Source organism: Magnolia sinica, chromosome 6 (genome assembly GCF_029962835.1).
Source record: "Magnolia sinica isolate HGM2019 chromosome 6, MsV1, whole genome shotgun sequence".
NCBI lineage: Eukaryota > Viridiplantae > Streptophyta > Magnoliopsida > Magnoliales > Magnoliaceae > Magnolia > Magnolia sinica.
In genome coordinates, this window is record NC_080578.1 from 70,316,549 (window position 1) to 70,334,829 (window position 18,281).

The 18,281-nt window shown below is 38.7% G+C and overlaps 1 protein-coding gene across 1 annotated transcript in view; it reads right to left on the reverse strand.

Annotated features, from left to right (window-relative positions):
* LOC131248845 (alpha-amylase 3, chloroplastic) overlaps positions 1-18,281 on the reverse strand; it is an 81,015-nt gene that overhangs the window by 41,424 nt on the left and 21,310 nt on the right. The window contains exons 8-11 of the mRNA XM_058249321.1: positions 16,052-16,241; positions 15,141-15,247; positions 12,428-12,677; positions 4,140-4,262 (exon numbers count right to left, since the gene is read on the reverse strand). Coding sequence (XP_058105304.1) covers positions 4,140-4,262; positions 12,428-12,677; positions 15,141-15,247; positions 16,052-16,241 — 670 coding nt within the window. The remainder of the gene's footprint in view (positions 1-4,139; positions 4,263-12,427; positions 12,678-15,140; positions 15,248-16,051; positions 16,242-18,281) is intronic.

The following is an 18,281-nucleotide window of genomic DNA, read 5'->3' on the forward strand; positions in this document are numbered from 1 at the left end:
ACTACATACACTATTTCTTCGTTAGAAAATGCTTTTTCAAGAGATTCCACCACCTCCAACGAAATAGAGTCAAAAGGCATATTATCTTGGGCCAAATCCAAGCTTCCCTTGTTAGTAACTTCTTATAGAAGTCTACTATTGCCACACAAACTTTTTGCATCCCTTCCATCCTTTCTTCCCCAACCATCACTGATTTGATTATGTTAACCCTTGCTCTTACACTAGCCATAGCATGAAAAAAATTGTGTTTTTATCGCCCTCTTTAAGAAATAAAGCTCTTAATCGTTGTCTCCATTTTCAAGTCTCCCTCATTATTGCAATGTATTTAGCCGAATGAATCTCCCTCCGTACCCTCTCCTCTTCCGACAAGCCTACCGACTCTTCTTTAACATCTAGCTTTTGAATCTCACTCAATATATTCATTGTTTCCTCCTCCCTACTTCTCAGGACTTCCTTTCCCACCCATTTATCTTGCACTTTAACTTCTTTAGCTTCTGAAAGAGATTAAAGCCCGCTCCCCCTTGGTCCGGAAAGGACTTTCACCACCCCTTTATCAAATTTGAAAATACGTCAACTTCTAACCAAGCCACCTTAAAGCAAAACTGCCTTGGACCCTAATTCTCCTCATCCATTTCTAGCTTCTTCTCTTTAAAAAAAAAAAATGGTAGTTTCATTAAAGGGCCACAACCACTAGAAAAAAAATATACATTGAAAAAAACAAACTACACCCATCCCACCGTAAGTAGAGCAAAGGTAACCCACTCTGGAGCCCAGTCCCTCTTGAAAACATCTATCACCTTCCCATCTTTGTTTTTGAAATATCGAGCATTTCTTTCAAGCCATAGAACCCATAAACCCACTAACAAACTCAACCTCCAAATCCTTTTTCTTGGAATCCCTATATCCTCTCCATGCCATGATAAGAGAAATGAATCTATCGAACTCGGAAACATCGAGAGCAATCCAAAAAGTTGAAAGAAGTGGCACCACACCTCTCTAGCAAAAGGACAATGAATAAAAAGATGATTCACTGGCTTTGCATCCCTAAAACAAAGAAAACATACATTCGGTAGAATCATATTTCTCTTTGAAAGATTGTCTAACGTTAAACACCTTATTCATACCAACAAGCCATCCAAACGCCGCCACCTTCAACAGAGCACCATAACACCAAACATAAGCCGTCAGAGAAATCCCTACACTTGCCTCATTGTCGATAAGCACCCGATAAAAAGATTTCACAGAAAACATACCCGATTTGTCTTTCAACCTTCTGAACAAGTCGGAACTTGAGGGAGATGGATAAGACTTGGCTAGCACCTCAAGAAGATTAATCAAGTCTTCACATTCTTCGTCAAAGAGATTTCTTCTACATGGGTTGAGGGGGTCCAAATAACATCCTCCCCCCGTCAAGATTAACAATCCTCCACTTTGAAATCTTCTTCCCTAGCTACCCCATGATCCATTCCAAAAATTCATTCCTTGTGATCCATTCCGAAAATTCCTTCACACTTCGGTTGATTCTGCCACCATTTGAATTTTCTAACGGGAATCGAACAACATTGCAAGTCGCCTCCCACGCACCATGGGAAGGACCATTTTTTTTTTTTACAACATTCATCCAACTCCGCCCACAGCTGATTCCTGCAATGTGCCTTATTTAGACAATAGACAACCGATATAATCCATCTGAACCCAGAAGCCTTATCTTGCAACAGTAATGATAAAGAAAACTGCCCCTTCCCATTCTTCTAAGCCCCATAAATTCGAATTCCAAATTACTAAATACCCCTGAATTTCCTTCTGCATCCAAGGCCTCACATGATTTAACGACACCTTTCCATTGCGAATCCACCACTCTTCTTTTTATATACTCTGCATCTTAGTTTCTTAGAAAGAAACCAATTGTGCTTTATATTTTGAACATAAATACCTGATTTGTAACCTTTTTGGGAGCAACCCAGGCCCATAACATTCCAACTTACCAGCTTCATAATTCAACCAGCTAGACCCAATATTCCCAATTATAGATTAACCTCTGCAATCAATAATCCGCAAAGTCTTTCTCCCCTTCCCATCCTTCTGTCTCCCTGCTGATACGTAAGTATGACTCCCTCTGTGCCAGCACCGTATTTTGGCAACCCCTTTCCACAAACTCGAACAAAGCAACATAATCTTTTGGATTATTCCCAAAAGTTACCCCCACTAGCCTTGCAATTTCCGTTGAAAGCCTTTTAACTCTCTTCATATCCTATGCCATCGACACTCTCTTCATCTTCCATCTTCGCTTAGACAACACCTTAGCAGTCCTGCCCTATATTTGAGATGACGGCAACTCCTCTATTCGCATTACTTCTAGGCCCATAGTCACTGCCAGTGGTGTTGTGCATTGAACCCTCGATCCCTCTTCTTTTTCCCAATTTTGACCTTCTATACAATGTGATACAAGCAAATTTTATAATTGCCTTGATGCTTTGTTTTAGGCACCTACTGCAACACTGATAATACCAGGCTCAGCCGATGTATCGGCTGATAGGGAAAACACTCACGAATACAGAGTGCATGAAATATAGTTTGTTCGAGTGAGCAACGCAATGCCAAAGGCATCCAAGGGTTTTATTAAATGGGTCATTTTATTTGACAAACCAAGACATTTGGTACTTCACATATAGCTACCAATGTTTCCAAGAAGTCAAGCTACAGGGAATCCCAAAGGCTATTGTATCCAACCAGGCTCAGAAATTGGGCAGTTTCTTCTAGAAAACTTTGTTGGCCAAGATGGGAACTCGTTTGAAGTCAAGTGCTTATTATGCACAGACATGTAGATAGTTAGAGCTCGTAAACGCAGCCTTAGGAATTTGGTATTTTGTTGAAGATAGGGTTTTTACTAGAGATCTCATTCTACCTCATGTTGAATTTGCAAAAAATAGTTATATAAATCATCTACAAAGCATTTCTCATTCGAGATTTGCTAATCGTACCAAGCCACGTCATATGCATTGATTAACTGACAATTTTCAATTGAAATATGAAACATCTATTGAGTTCCTGCAAGTGAAATTTCCCCAAGAGGTGGGACTCCTCTCCTTTTCCTTGTGGTGAGATTCCACAGCTTATCCTTTTTCTTCTTTAATTCATTACTTGCCGCCCCTTTTATTTCCTAAACCCTGAGTGCAAATTGGAATGAATTTGAAGTTCTTAGAGTGTTTCCATAATCTGAGACAAGTGATCGGAACCTTAATTTTTCTTCAGAGGTACACTTCCACACTGTTTAAGGGCTGCAGCTGTCTGAGTGTGAACTGCAAGTTCAGATTGGGTTTTTGTCACCTACCTTCACACTTTACAAATATATTGTCAATGGTTGTATTTCTCCTTCTAAAAATGGAACTCTTTATTAAAATGAAGGTATTTAAAGTGCTTTTTACAGAGATGTGAAATAAAGAAGCTTCATACGTATTCAAAACATTTTAAAAGTACTTTCATCAACTGAAGCATGAATGCAAGTGAAAATACCGGAATTCCAAAAGAAGAACACCAACTAAAATGATGAAGCCACCAGGATGAAAACCAAGGCAACTTCTCTTTCACAGGGTACAAGGTCATTTCAGAAACTTGTAACAAATTTTAAGTGCAGGCGACTGTGATTATACATGAGAGGCCACTCTTGGTAACTTGCATCTCCGACCAGAAAATAGCGAAATACCCAAAAGAACCAAAACAAAAAAAAAAATTAAATTTTAAAAATTTAAAAATTTAAAAAAATAAAATAAAAATGATGGAAATCTTGTGCTGACAGGACTTCTCACAAGAAATCAGATTATTTGCTAATCTATTTTCTAACTAGAAAGCGCTAGTAGTAAATATGAGTAATGTAACTGGTGGCCAAATGATATAATTTAACAGAAAATAAAAAAGAACTGAAAAATCAGCATCTGAACAAACATTGTGAGAAAGGATAGTTATGGCCATGCATTAACAAGAGAGATAAAATATGCTAAATTAAATAGAATAGTGTTTTGTAATCCATCCCAGTTAGAAAAGGAATACTATGAAGACAATCCATTGCAACTGGTACAAAGGCCTGAACAAAATACGTAGAGGAAACATTTATTGAAGCATGAATGAAAGGCAGTACAAACCTGAGTAGAACCAGTATCATGATTCTCTATAAATGTAACGGCACGTGAGGGCCACCATCCAAGAACCCCAGGTGGTTTGCCCTTTTGATCTGATAATCGCCAATACTCACATCTTTCCAAAGCCTACTTGAAAGAAGATAAACTGTAAGCAATAGTGGAACTTGTTTTCAATAACATCAATTTTCATCAAATGTGTTAGGTCAAATAAATAAAAAGAAAGAAAGAAGGAAAAAAGAAACATACGCAAACAGAGTACTCCAACATGTAAACATGCGTCTCCAAACTTAGGAACATCCATCCTTCACTATAGTGGTAGAGAATGTAGTAGTTCTAGTATTTTGATGTGTTTGACTTATTCTTTTTGTAACGGTAGTAGTCTTTTTATTACTGTGACAGTAGTTGATCTTTTATTTTAATGTCTGCGAAATATAAACATATATAAGAAGAGAGTGGTATGAACTCCCACTCTCTCCACCCATTTTTCCTTCCCTTTTGAATCTTTCTAAACATTCTGAAAGATGAATTGGATCATAAAAATCTCAAAAGAACTGAAAAAAGTAAATTGTAAATTGCAAATCGTAAAATCGTAAGACTTTATAATCTTTTACCAGAAAAATATAGAAAAAATATCTAAATATTATTCATAAAATCTAAAAAGAAATAGGATATGATCATATATTCATTATTCTATCATTCCCCGTCATAATCTGTATGTAGAATAAATTACTACACATTGTTTGACATCATTTTAATAAAATCAAGCTATATGAAGTCATTTCATTAGTTAAAAGGTTTTGATAAAGTCATTACCTATAAGATGAAAATCTTTACTACAAAATAAAGAGTGAAATCATCAAAAAATGAGATGAGTAGAAGTCTAAGAAAGTTTTCCAAAATGTCTAAACTCTAAGGCTAAAAAAAACAAAAATTGCTTTTCAAAACTGTGCCAAATCATCAATTTAAAGTCCCTTATAGATTAATTATATAATTTGCATTGACTTAAAACTAAAATGTATTGTCAGCAACTTGATGTACTTCAAAATAATGATCCCATCAAACATAAAATAAAATAAAAATAAAAATTGTCATGTTTTAAAGTCAAAGTCACAAAGTGTGAGTTCCTAATGAGACCCTGAAATAAAATATAAAAAAATAAAAAAATAAAAATCCTCTAATAATTAATTCATTATCATTTTAAAATTAAATAGACCATTGAGTTTTAAATCACATAATAAAACCGTAGAAGAATGCAATTTTAACTCTAGAACATCAGGAGCAGCATCTAAGCATTGTCCCAACTAATTAGGGTCAGCAACACAAATCTTGCTCCACCATTCCACTCTATCAAGGGCCATAACTTCGATTAGAACATAGGTCATCAACAATTTTCTTACTACCTCCACCCACGTCCTTTTAGCCCTTCCTTTGCCCTTTTAGAGCCTTCAATTTAAACCTACTTGCTCCTAATTGATGTAGTTCCTGGTCTCCATTGCACATAAGCAAACCATCTAAGTCTATTTTCCCTCATTTTATTACCTATTGGTGCTACTACTAAGCTCTATTAAATGCATTCATTTCTAATTCTAGCCTTCCTCATCTTGCCACTCATCTATCTGAACATCATCATTACAACTATAATCATCCTATGAACATGTTGTTCCTTAACTGCCCAACATTTTATCCCATAAAGCAATGTTGGTCTTAAAGATATCCAACAAAATTTCCCCTTCAGTTTGGTACACAATGATCACATGAAACACCAGAGGAACATCTCCATTTCTTCCATCTAGCTTGACTTCTATGGGCAACATGCTTCTCAATCTCTCCACTCATGAATTATCGACCCAATATATCAAAAGTTGTCAGGTCAACAATCTTAACTAATTCTAAAGCATCCCTCCATAAAAATAGCCTTGTGTCTACTCCCTCCCTCATCTTCTTAGTCAAAATTATGCCACCAACAAACAACAGACACAATGGGATCTCTTCCTATAAATTCCTCATTAACTCATCCATAGCCAATGCAAAAAGGTACGGGCGACCCCTACTACAAGCCTATAGTAATTGGGAACTCACTTGTCTCTAAGTTGACGTATACCATACGAAGGATATTTGAAGTCAAATCCTAACCACCTTTAAGTTGAAGTCAAATCCTAACCACCTTTATCACAATACATATAAGTGAACATCAACTGTCCATAATAACATTCCAGAGAAGGGATGGATCAATTTGGTATCTCTACTCGTTAAGAGGTAAGAAATCATCAAAAGAAGCTCAACTATTTAATGTTAAGGACAGGATCCATCATTTGATCTCTTATAAAGAATAAAATAAAACAAATGACCCATATTAAAAGATTCTTATAGCCCCTGACAATTAAAAAAATAAAATGGAAGCCAAATAAATTTGTAAAAAAGAAGAGAACTAGTATAATTTGAATCCTAAATCGGAATTCAAATAGTAAATTGTAGAATCATGCTACGATTCATCCAAAAAGGGATTCAGTGGGATTCAAATTATTTTTCTTAAGATAAGAGTTTTAAATTGTAAACCCTAGGATTTTGACAACTATAGGTATACCATACGAAGGATATTTGACTAGGCAACAAAGGTTGAAGAATATATTTGCACGAGGCAAGGCTTGAAAATGAACCACAATTTCTGAGCATGTATCTATGAATTTTGATGAAGAAAACTCTGAAAATAAGAACCAAGATGAAGATGCAAGTAAATTTCATGAAGTCACACCACTTGTGTCAAATCATAACAAGAGCATATGTAGCACCAAAAACAAGTATTACTAAACTACCCTCACACATAGAAACCATAAATTATTGCCCTTAATAGAATAATGGCCAGTATTACTAAAAACAACCCTTACATATAAGAATAATAACATAATCCAACATCCCCATGAGCCAAGTTCCCATTCTTTCCTGAGACCTCAGTTGATGGGGACATCACGCGCACACGCACACCCCCCCTACGCATGTACGCAAGGAGGAGGAGGACCCCACCATCCATCGAGATCAATGACGACGTCCAGGGAGGGCCTCCTAGTTAGAGGACTGCTTTTTGGTTTGTTGGAGTAGGCCCGATAGCCATGAAAAGCCCACCATGGGTTCTCATGATCGTGGCCCACTAGTCTAATTAATCTCGTATTTTAGGTTTTGCTTATTATTGTTATTGAGAGTATCATGGACGGTTTAGATTACTTTGATTAGTTGTTATTTTTTATTACTTCATCGTCAAGTAATAGCTTGCGCACATGGCGCGAGTTTTAAGGTATAGGGTTTTCTTATAAATAGGCATCTCTTGTAAGTTTTTTTCCTCATTGAAGATTAATAAAAATTCGTGCATTTTTCTACTCCTCTGAGCCTCTGAATTGTGGAAATTCAATTGGGTGTGAAACCTTTCCTTCCTCAAAGGGCTGATGATGGGGACATCTCGCACGCATGCACCCCCCCGGTTAGAAGACTGAGTTTTGGTTCGTATGTACGCAAGAAGGGTCCCACCATCGATCTAGATCAATAACGACATCCGGGGAGGGCCTCCTAGTTAGAAGACTAAGTTTTGGTTCGTTGGAGTGTGCCCGGTAGTCAAGTAAAGCCCATCATGGGATCTCATGATCGTGACCCGCTAGTCTGATTAATCTCATATTTTAAGTTTTGCTTATTAATGTTATTTAGAATATCATGGACAGTTTAGATTTCTTTAATTAGTTTTTATTTTAGTTTACTTCATCACTAAGTAATAGGTTGTGCACATGGCACGAGTTTGGGGTATAGGATTTTCTTATAAATAAGCACCCCTCATAGGCTTTTTTCTTAATGAAGATTAATAAAAATTGTTGTGTTTTTCTACTCCTTTTCGAGTTATGAAAACCTAATTGGGTGCGAAGCCCTCCTTTCTTTGAAGAGCTAACTACCGTAGTGAGAAGCCACACCTATTCCAATTCGCTCCCATCTTCTACCATCCACCCTTCTCATCCCCCACAATCATCTGCGCTACAAATCTGTCCTTTATTGTAGCAACTTTCCTCTCTTTAGTAGAATTCTAGAATCTAGCCCTGCAGGAGGACTGAAACTTCAATGGAGCACCACACCCAGACCGTACATCGGATCAACTTGAAACTTGGAGGTTTTGAAGCTCAACCCTGGCCGACCAGACCCAAGAGGGCGTTTTGGGTTCGTGGGCCCCACACACGTGCGGCCAGCCATCAGCGCACGTGCGTCAGGCCCAACCTGCTGTCCATATGCACGGGTTTGTTAAAGGTTCTCTCTCTCATCTCTTTCAGTGTTCTCTCACTTGGTTTCTTATATTTTTACAACTATATTGCTGAATTTTGGTAGCACTGCATAGTTTCCCTCATATAGAGTCTCATAGGATCATTTAGTCCCGTTTAGTTGCATATAATCGTAGTAGAAAGTCCTTAGGTGGAGTTAACAGTCGTATGCCCACACGTACATGTCGTGTTTTGGTTTGCACCCTACACTAAACATGAAACAATTGCAAGAGTCACTAAACAAGCTGTCCCAACAGTTTGAGTCATTGGGTAAGTGTTGGGAACAACATATAGACCAATGCTTTAACCCACTTGATGTGCGCATTACCCAACTGGAGACCTGCGCCAGGACAAACCCGACCATTGGGAAAGATGTCCAATCTTAGGCAGGTGGTCAAGAGACTAGTGTAGAGTTACCCACTAAGGCCATTCCGGTAATGGATGAGTTTCGTGATATCTTTCCTGATGATCTACAGGATGAGTTTTCCCTTATGAGGGATATACAACACACCAGGACGCGGGACATCATACTACTTATAGTCGAGTTTGCATTTAATAGTTCTGTCGATAGGTCCAAAAGTTTAAGTCCTTGTGAAGTCGTTACTGATTATAAACTTGGGAAACTTATTGATTGTTCCTATGTCACTATCACATAAGCCGTCAGAGTCTGCAGAGTCTTTTGCGCATCGCATTCATTCATGGCATCACGAAATCAGGCAGAAGATCATGACTAGTAATGAACATTACACACTTTCTGCAGACCAACATAAACGTTTCAAGGAATTCAATGTAAGGGACTCTGTGATGGTCCGCATCAAGACAAAGTGGTACCCTCAGGGAGCCATTCGTAAATTACACACGTGTAGCGCTGGACCATTCACAATTATAAAACGAAACAGTCTTGATGCGTATGTGGTAGATCTTTCACATTCCATGGGAATTAATTCCTCATTCAATGCCGAAGATCTAGTTGCATTTCAGAGGACCACTGATGCATTATCAAACCTATCGCCTAACCATCCTGATTCCCCAGACCTTTCCCTTGATCCATGGCCCCCTCCCGACCCATATTCCCAACCTCTACGTCCCATACCTACCCCTCCCGACCCATCTTCCCAGCTTCTAAGTCTCATACCCACCCTTCCCGACACATTTTCTCAGCTCCTACATCTCATACCTACCCTTCCCGACCCATTTTCTCAGCCTCTACCTCCCATACCTACCATTCCCACACCTAAAGAGGAAATAGAGGATATACTGGACAATCAGATAATATCTACGTCGGACGGCGGGTTTCGGAAGTTCTTGGTCAAGTGGAAGTCACGTCCAGCTTCAGATAGTACGTGGCTCGCTGAGGAGGAGCTTCAGAGACTTTATCCTTACATCTCGAACCGGTTCAGGAGTTTTGTTTCGCCAGTGGCGAAACCTTCGTAGCCGAGGAGAATTGATGAGGACATCTCGCGCACATGAACGCCCCCCCTATGCAAGGAGGGCCCCACCATCGATCTGGATTGATGACAACATCCAGGAAGGGCCTCCTAGTTAGAAGACTTGAGTTTTGGTTCGTTGAAGTGGGCCTGGTAGTCAAGTAAAGCTCATCATGGGATCTCATGATCGTGGCATGCTAGTCTGATTAATCTCATATTTTAGGTTTTGCTTATTAATGTTATTTAGAATATCATGGACAGTTTAGATTTATGTAATTAGTTTTTATTTTGGTTTACTTAATTGCCAAGTAATAGGTTGTGCACATGGCGCGAGTTTGGGGAATAGGGTTTTCTTATAAATAAGCATCCCTTGTAGGTTTTTTTCTTAATAAAGATTAATAAAAATTGTTGTGTTTTCCTACTCATTTCCGAGTTATGGAAACCTAATTGGGTGCGAAGGGTTAACTACCGTGGTACAAAGCCACATCTATCCTGATTCGCTCCCATCTTCTACCATCCACCCTTCTCATCTCCCACAATCATCAGCACTACAAATCTGTCCTTTATTACAGCAACTTTCCTCTCTTTAGCAGAATTCCAGAATCTGGCCCTGCAGGAGGGCTGAAACTTCAGCGAAGCACCATGCCCAGACCGTACATCGGATCGACTTGAAACTTGGAGGTTTTAAAGCTCAGCTCTGGCCGACCAGACCCAAGGGGGCGTTTTTTGGGTTCGTGGGTCCCACACGTGCGGCCAGCCATCAGCGCACGTGCATTAGGCCCAACTTGTTGTCCACATGCGCGGGTTGGTTACAGGTTCTCTCTCTCCTCTCTTTTATTCCTCTCTCACCTGATTTTCCTAACCCTAACCCTAGATTGTCCTAAATCCCCAATTTCTATCCCTTTTCTATAACCCCTAGGGTTCCCCGAATTGAACCTATGAATCCCTTGAATTGGGAAAATATTTCTGTGCATGTTTGGATGAATTTACTCTCCTTTGAGCATTGTTTGGTCTATAATTTTACTTGGTCCATCTCTAGTATGTGTAGGCCTAAACCCGCATAGATTCCCCTTGTTGAGTGCTTGACGTTATGTGGGATGTGGAATTTTTGTGTGATTGTCTCTAAAACTAGTGTGATCTAAAGCCTGAAAATGTTGCACATCATATTTGAATTTCATGTCCTGCATCAGCTGACTACCATGGTGCGAAGCCACAACTATCCCGATTCACTTCCATCTTCTACCATCCATACTTCTCATCTCTTACAATCATCTACGCTTCAAATCCATCCTTTATTGCAGCAATTTTCCTCTTGACAGCAGAATTTCAGAATCTGGCCCTACAGGAGGGCTGAAACTTTGGCGGAGCACCACGCACAGACCGCACATCGAATCGGCCCGAAAATCGGAGGTTTTGGAGCCCTCCCCTGGCTGACCAGACTCAAGGAGTCAGTTTTTAAAATCGGGGCCCCCTCGCACGTTCGGCCAGGCCCCTGCGCACGTACGTCAGGCCTGGCCCACTGTCCGCACCCATGGACTGTCGCCAGGTTCAGATTTCTTACCTATTTCATCCCTCTCATACCTATTTTCCATAACTCTAACCCTAGATTGCATTATTTTCAATTTGTTTGCCCTTTTTTAATCCTAGGGTTCTCTGAACTGAAACTAGTGAATCCCTTGGATTAAGGACAGATTGTTGTGCATGTGTGGATGAATTTACCCTCCTTTGATTCTTGTTTGGTTCATAATTTTTATTGATCCGACCCTAGCATGTGTAAGCCTGGATCCGCATAGATTCCCCTCGATTGAATGCTTGAACTTTTGTGTGGGATATGGAATTTTGTGTAATTGTTTCTGAACAATCGTGATCTAAAGCCTGACAATCTTGCACGTCATATTTGAATTTCATGTCCTACATCATCAGCTAGACTCCACATGTTAGCTTCTGATGGCATCCTAATGATGCTTCAACATCTTCGTTCATTGAAGAGCTTTCAGAGCCTTTAATGGTAAATTTCCTTCATTTCAGATTTTAGGGTCAAACGGAAGAATATATATGCAGTTCTGCAAGGAACTTGAAAAGCTAGTCATCAGTATTTCTAGGTTTTCCACTTTTACCAGCCTAACTGCCAGGGCTTAGTTGTGTTCAAAAACTTTCATGCATCAGCTGCATCAGTTTGCAGCATAGTATAGATCTTAAATGTGAAAATCATATCAACTTAATTATGTGACATGTGAATGAATACGTATTTCATGTATATACTTGTGCATCTTTCTTGTTATCAAGTTTGATTCTGTGAGACATGAGTATCTATTAGTTATCGTGCAGTGATGACAATTCTGTTACTGCCCAACAATAGATTTGGAGGGGAAAAAAAAAGAAAAGAATAAATATGTTTCTATGCAAATAAAAGTTTTCACAGGAAACTGTTATAAGATAGCATATCGTAAGTAATAATCCATCCAAAACAACTAAACCAGTCTAAGAATAACTTTTCACTTATCAGTCAAGCAGTTGCTTCTGAATTGAGAAGAAATTAAAGAACTTAAAGAGAACCATTTCACGGTAATCTTACAGCATGGAGGATTCCTTTGGTAGTGACATCAAATGCACCAGCAGTTCCATTTGTAGCATTTATCCAATCAATAATTCTCTGCCTATGTGCATCCTGATTGTGCTCCATTTCACCATATGTATAACTTAGTGAGTCCCAATATTCCCCAACTGCAAAATAGGGTTCACTTGCATCTAAATAGTCTTTGACATAACCGCCCCAGAAACCCCTAACAAAATCCAGCCTCCACCCATCATACCCAATTCCTTTCCTGCATTTCAGAAGATGGCAATGAGATAATTTACACCTATTGCTTCATGAATTTTTTTCCATAAGAACTGAAGGGAAGCACAAAAACATAAATTAAAAGATAGTTGACATTAGCAGAGTAAGAAAATTATCAAAGAAAGCAATCTCTATCAAGTAAATATAATATAGAAACACATCACGAAAAAAAAATCATGAATGGAAAACCGTAAAAGAAAGATGGGTCAAGAGAATGGAATGTATTATCATTGATAGAACTAACTATTTCTAAAACTTCGTGTGGTAAACAAATCATGATGCCAGACAAAAACAAGATAGAGACCAGCTCAACATTTCTCAGGGACTCAAATATAGATATTGGAAATTAAAAGAATCTACCAAGTCAACTTGTTCCCATAGGCACCAATACAACTCGTATATACAAGCAAACAGCACTCAACTCAGAAATACCCAAAATGATGTGATGGAAGTAGCAGCAGGGGAAGATGGAGCACCTGCGACCAGTGTTTGAAATATCGGTATTGTTACAAGTTTCACTAGCCGGGTATATGGAAACAATATTGATATCTCCAATAATATCGTTGATAACCGGAAATGCGGAGAAACATTGGGGAAACATGGGGAAAACGGTGGAATTTTTTAGTGAGACTTCAAGAGATGTTAAAATACACATATTTGCATATTTAGGTATTAATACACACACACACACACACACACACACACACACACACACACAAAAGAGTGCAGACATAATAAGTTTCCATTTAACGAAGGCCTAAAAGCATGTGTTGTTGTAAGAAATCAGTCCAACCATCCTATTCATCCATCCAACCTTTCATCTAAACATCCATCAATATTTCATATTATTGATTACACACGATATTTTAACAATAAATCGTCAACAAATGGAATGGAAACAAAAGATTGTGATCTCGATATTGCTCATGTTGCAATAACGATAATCGCAAGATTATCAATATTCAATATATTATCATCGATAATTTGAACACCACATACAACCATGTGCCTAAATAAAAAATAAATAAATAAATAAAAATTGAAGTGGAAATTCTTTTAATAAGCAGATCTTTGGCGATATCAATACATTGACAGTATTCCGATCTGATACACTGGCGATACAAGCGACACCTAGAATTTACACAGTTGAAAATATTGGTGATACATTAGCGATATCAATACATTGGCAATACCAACGACGCCTAGAATTTACACAATCGAAAATATTGGCGATACTTAGCGACACATTGCCGATACCTATAATTTGTGAAACTACCAATGTTATTGGTAACGTCGAGCTGGAGATATAGATAATATCGGGGATATTTTGATAATATCAGGGATACTTCGAATAATGCATGCGACTGATTGAGCCTTCAATAATTTAAAGTACTCATCCTTGGTGAGAATAAACACATCTCCAAATGTATTTGGCAACTGTTGGGGTGTAGAACCAGATCCAATAGTACAAGATCAACCACTTTCTTCAGAAAGAGGGACTTGATTTTCCCAAGCCGACTTGCCATGTATATCTCAACACCACTCAACGATGCGGTTTGTGAACCCACAATGAGTACATTTCCGTGGTCCCCCATGACCTCTGCATCTTTTTTTCTCTTTTAAATTCAAATAATTGTGATTAGTCTAGCAACTTTGAAGTAAGGGGCACGCCAAAATTAAGATATTATCCCAATTTTGTGGGATCCCTATCAAACAGACCCTAGAAGTTTTAGTGACATCCCACTAATGCTTCCACAGTACTGATTGCAGTGGTTACCCACGCCAAACCAGAAGAAAAGCCAAGCATATTAGTAATCATTTAAGAGTTTTCCTTATTCAGTCATGTAGATTTGGAACCGCGCCTAAAGTCCAATATTTTAAAAAGTTTGATACACTTTATATTGAATTCAAGTATAGAACATGTTCCTGTTGTACTTCCAATAGGATTGCCAATAGACAGGATGGCCCACCGGACTATCAACCCTGCCCTGGGCTGGGGCTGGCGCATCAGACCCTAGGGCTGGGCCCGATCACTAACTTGTGGGCTACAACACATGCTTGCTGGGGTACACTTGATGAATAACCAGATCCTTGCACAAAAGGAAGTGAAGGGGCCAGGCATAATCATCTCGACCCATCGCCCTACCCAGGCTCGGGCCTGGGCTAAACTATGCAAGCCGGGATTGGATATACATTGGACCAGCTTAGGTCCGGCTGCCCATTGACAGCTATAACTTTGAACATCAGCTGCTTCATATTATAGAGAAATTTCTCGCAATCAAAAAGCACCAGCAAATGTTAAATTATCTATAGTGGCTCGTATATTACTTGTTAGAACGCATGAAGTTTTAGCTGTTGGTGCATATCAAAGTGAAAAAAAACTACTATGCAATATCTTATAAGCTAATCATCTAGAAACAAAAACAGAGAAAAGTGACCATTCTTGAACCTTAGCCAGCATAGCCATTCTTTCAAATCTTTCCGCACAAAATCTTGTGAATGATCAATATTAGGAGCTGCATGGAAATTATCTCCACTGCTCTTGTTTCCTCTTCCCTGGAGGACAAGAAAAGATGCTTAGATGTCTTAGATAATAATGCACACACTTCATAAGCAGAAAAAGAAACCAACAGCAACGTTTCTAGGAACTCAGCAACATGGAGATCCTCCTACATATACACAAAATCAGGGGGAGATGGCATAAAGTTTCTCAAGTTGAAGTAATCCAATATAAATAACAATAACAACATCTGTGAGAAATTACTGGAGAAACTAACCATTGTAAAGTTAAACATCAGCTAGACTTTAGCCTGCTTACATTCAACGTAAAAGGGCAAGGGGAAGGCCCAAAAGGACATGAATGGAGGTAGTACGAAAAGATTTGATAACCTATGGTCTAATTGCAGGTCTGGCCCTTGATAGAGTGGAACAGCAGAACAAGATTCATGTAGCTGACCACAATTAATTGGGATAAGGCTTAGATGACGATGATAATGATGATAATGTCATTCAACATAAAATGAAATTTTGGATTTTGAAATTTTGATCCTTGCTATTAACCCTTTGTCATTGCCAACAGTTTTCTATGTATCAGGGATACAACTAATAATACCGACCAATATTACAAGTCAAGATGTACAAAATTTCATCGATTAAGACAAGTTTATAAAAACATGCCAAGATGTTGTCAAAATTGCAGGAGCTAGCTATTTCATCAGCTTCCTAAAAACGTTTGCATAAGCACCTTCCTATGTAAAGTATTTTTGAACTATTCAATGCATAATATCATTAATGTCTTATTGAAAAAAGGATTAGTGTCTTATTGAAAGAGAGCAATGTAGCCAAAAGAGTTGCTCATACCTGGAAATGTGGATCATCAGCAACAACTGCACGGTCATCCCAATTTAATTTACCACCAAACATATTCCAAACCCCATTATTATTCTGATATTGGGCACAACGATGATTTAAGACAACATCGCCAAGCACTTTAATGCCGACCTCATGGAACTTCTTCACAAGAATCTTTAGTTCTTCCATATTCCCATATCTGGTATATACCATAATAAGAAGTCAATAAGAAGCCCGTGTTTACATTGCAATATGTCCACATTTTAGCAGGAAGGACCCAATTTTACAATTAAACAAAACAATAAGTTGATGATGAAAAATATTGGAAAAGATAAAACCCTAAAAATTTAGACTTTCAAATTTTGTAACGAGATCATCATTTTTAACCATTTACTAGAATATTTACAGGTTGACCATTTTCTTTAGGATTGTGTTGCAAATATGCGGATACATGCACATTGCTTCTATGCATTTCTTTTGCTTTTTAACCATGTAAGCAAGTGAAGACATGCGCATTTGCATCTTTATCAAATGAGCCATGAAGGCTCCAAAAATCCCATGGCACCTGTCTTTTGGCCACTATAAAGTGGCCATAGCTTGACAGTGCTGACCCTATCTGAGGCATAAACAGCAATAGAGTGACCACGCTGGCCCTATCTGAAGCATAATGCCATAGCGCAACCATGCTGGCACTCCTAAAGGGTCAAGAAACATATTCATACGCTATGCTCCCAAACCATCATAGTGCTATCATGCTATACTCTCTAGTATCTTTCTACTTCAGCCAGTGGCACTACGCTCCTGAGCAATCTCAAACTACAGTTGCGCTACATCGTTTGCCATAGCACAATCCCTCTAGAAAAGACACTACACCATAGCATAAGGACTCTTCAATATAACAGTTGCTAAGTCCAACACCAGCACTGGTCATGCTATAGCATAGCACGAGGCGCTATCCCTTAGTGCTGACCTTTGATTTTTAAGAACCATGGAATTAGCTTCCCCCATTGATGTAGGACCGATGCATGAACTAAGTAACATGCGAGATCAAACAACCGAATTAAGATATTTAACAAAAAAAAAACACAAACGTCACTATATTCATCACAAATATCATGAAAATCAAAAGAAAATCATGCATTATCCTGACCTAAGCTACCAGCATCATAACACAAGATCATTAAATAAAAAAGAAATTAGGATCTAATGGATGTAGGGATATCCAATTAGCATAGGGTATAGTCTATTTCAAAATAGGAAACCTAATACAACCTAGGGTGAAAATTAGGGTTTGGGTAATTTTGGGAAAGTAGAAAAATTAGGAATTTTAGGTTTAGGGATAGGGTTTCGAGGATAGAAGAAAGGGGTTTTGATATAATGATGGTGGGAAACCAAAAGGAGTAGGTGGGATTCACACGTGTGGCCGTATGGTCACACATGTGGTGTGGGAGGATGGGTTTAGGTCGGTTAGGGTTTGGATTGTGGATGGGTATGGGGAAGTTGGGTTTAGGACAAGACAAAGATTTCGGATGGGAGAATTAAGAATATGAAGAATATAACCGGATGGGGAAGAAAAGAGAAGATGGTATGGGGATAGTCGGAGACCTCGCACCAATCTTCCTTCCAAATCGCATGGAAGTATCTTCAAATCGCATGAAGATGGGAGAAGAAAGCAAGAGCTTTTCTTCTTTTTTTTTTCAATCAAAAAATTCAATGGGAGAGAGGTCACACACCCCACTCTTTTTATAGATCCAAGAAGTTTCAAAAATTACAAAAATCCCCGTCTTGTGAATTTTAACGAAAATGGCCCTAGTCTAAATAAAATCAACTAAAACACTCATAATGTGTATAAATATAAAATAATCAAAAACTAAATCTTAAAATATAGTAGTCTAAAACTAATGTGGACGATCAACGATCAATGGCCCAATCATGTGATCCATGCGATCCACTGGCTCGATCATCGTGTCCCTTCGATCCAACGGTCTGGATCACTCCATAAAGCAGCTCATATGCATCTTCCTAGCATGGGGTCTTCTAGATACTTGCACATGCACATGGGGGCTTCAACACGATCACGGGTACTCGCCTAGCCATAGGAAAATCAGCGCGACCGGCCTCCTCTGATACGTACGTAAGGGTGTACGTGACGTGATGTCCTCAAAACCCATCCAATCACAAAGCATTACATGATCCTGGAATGTTCTAAGGGTCTAACAAACATTTGAACTAGAATTCA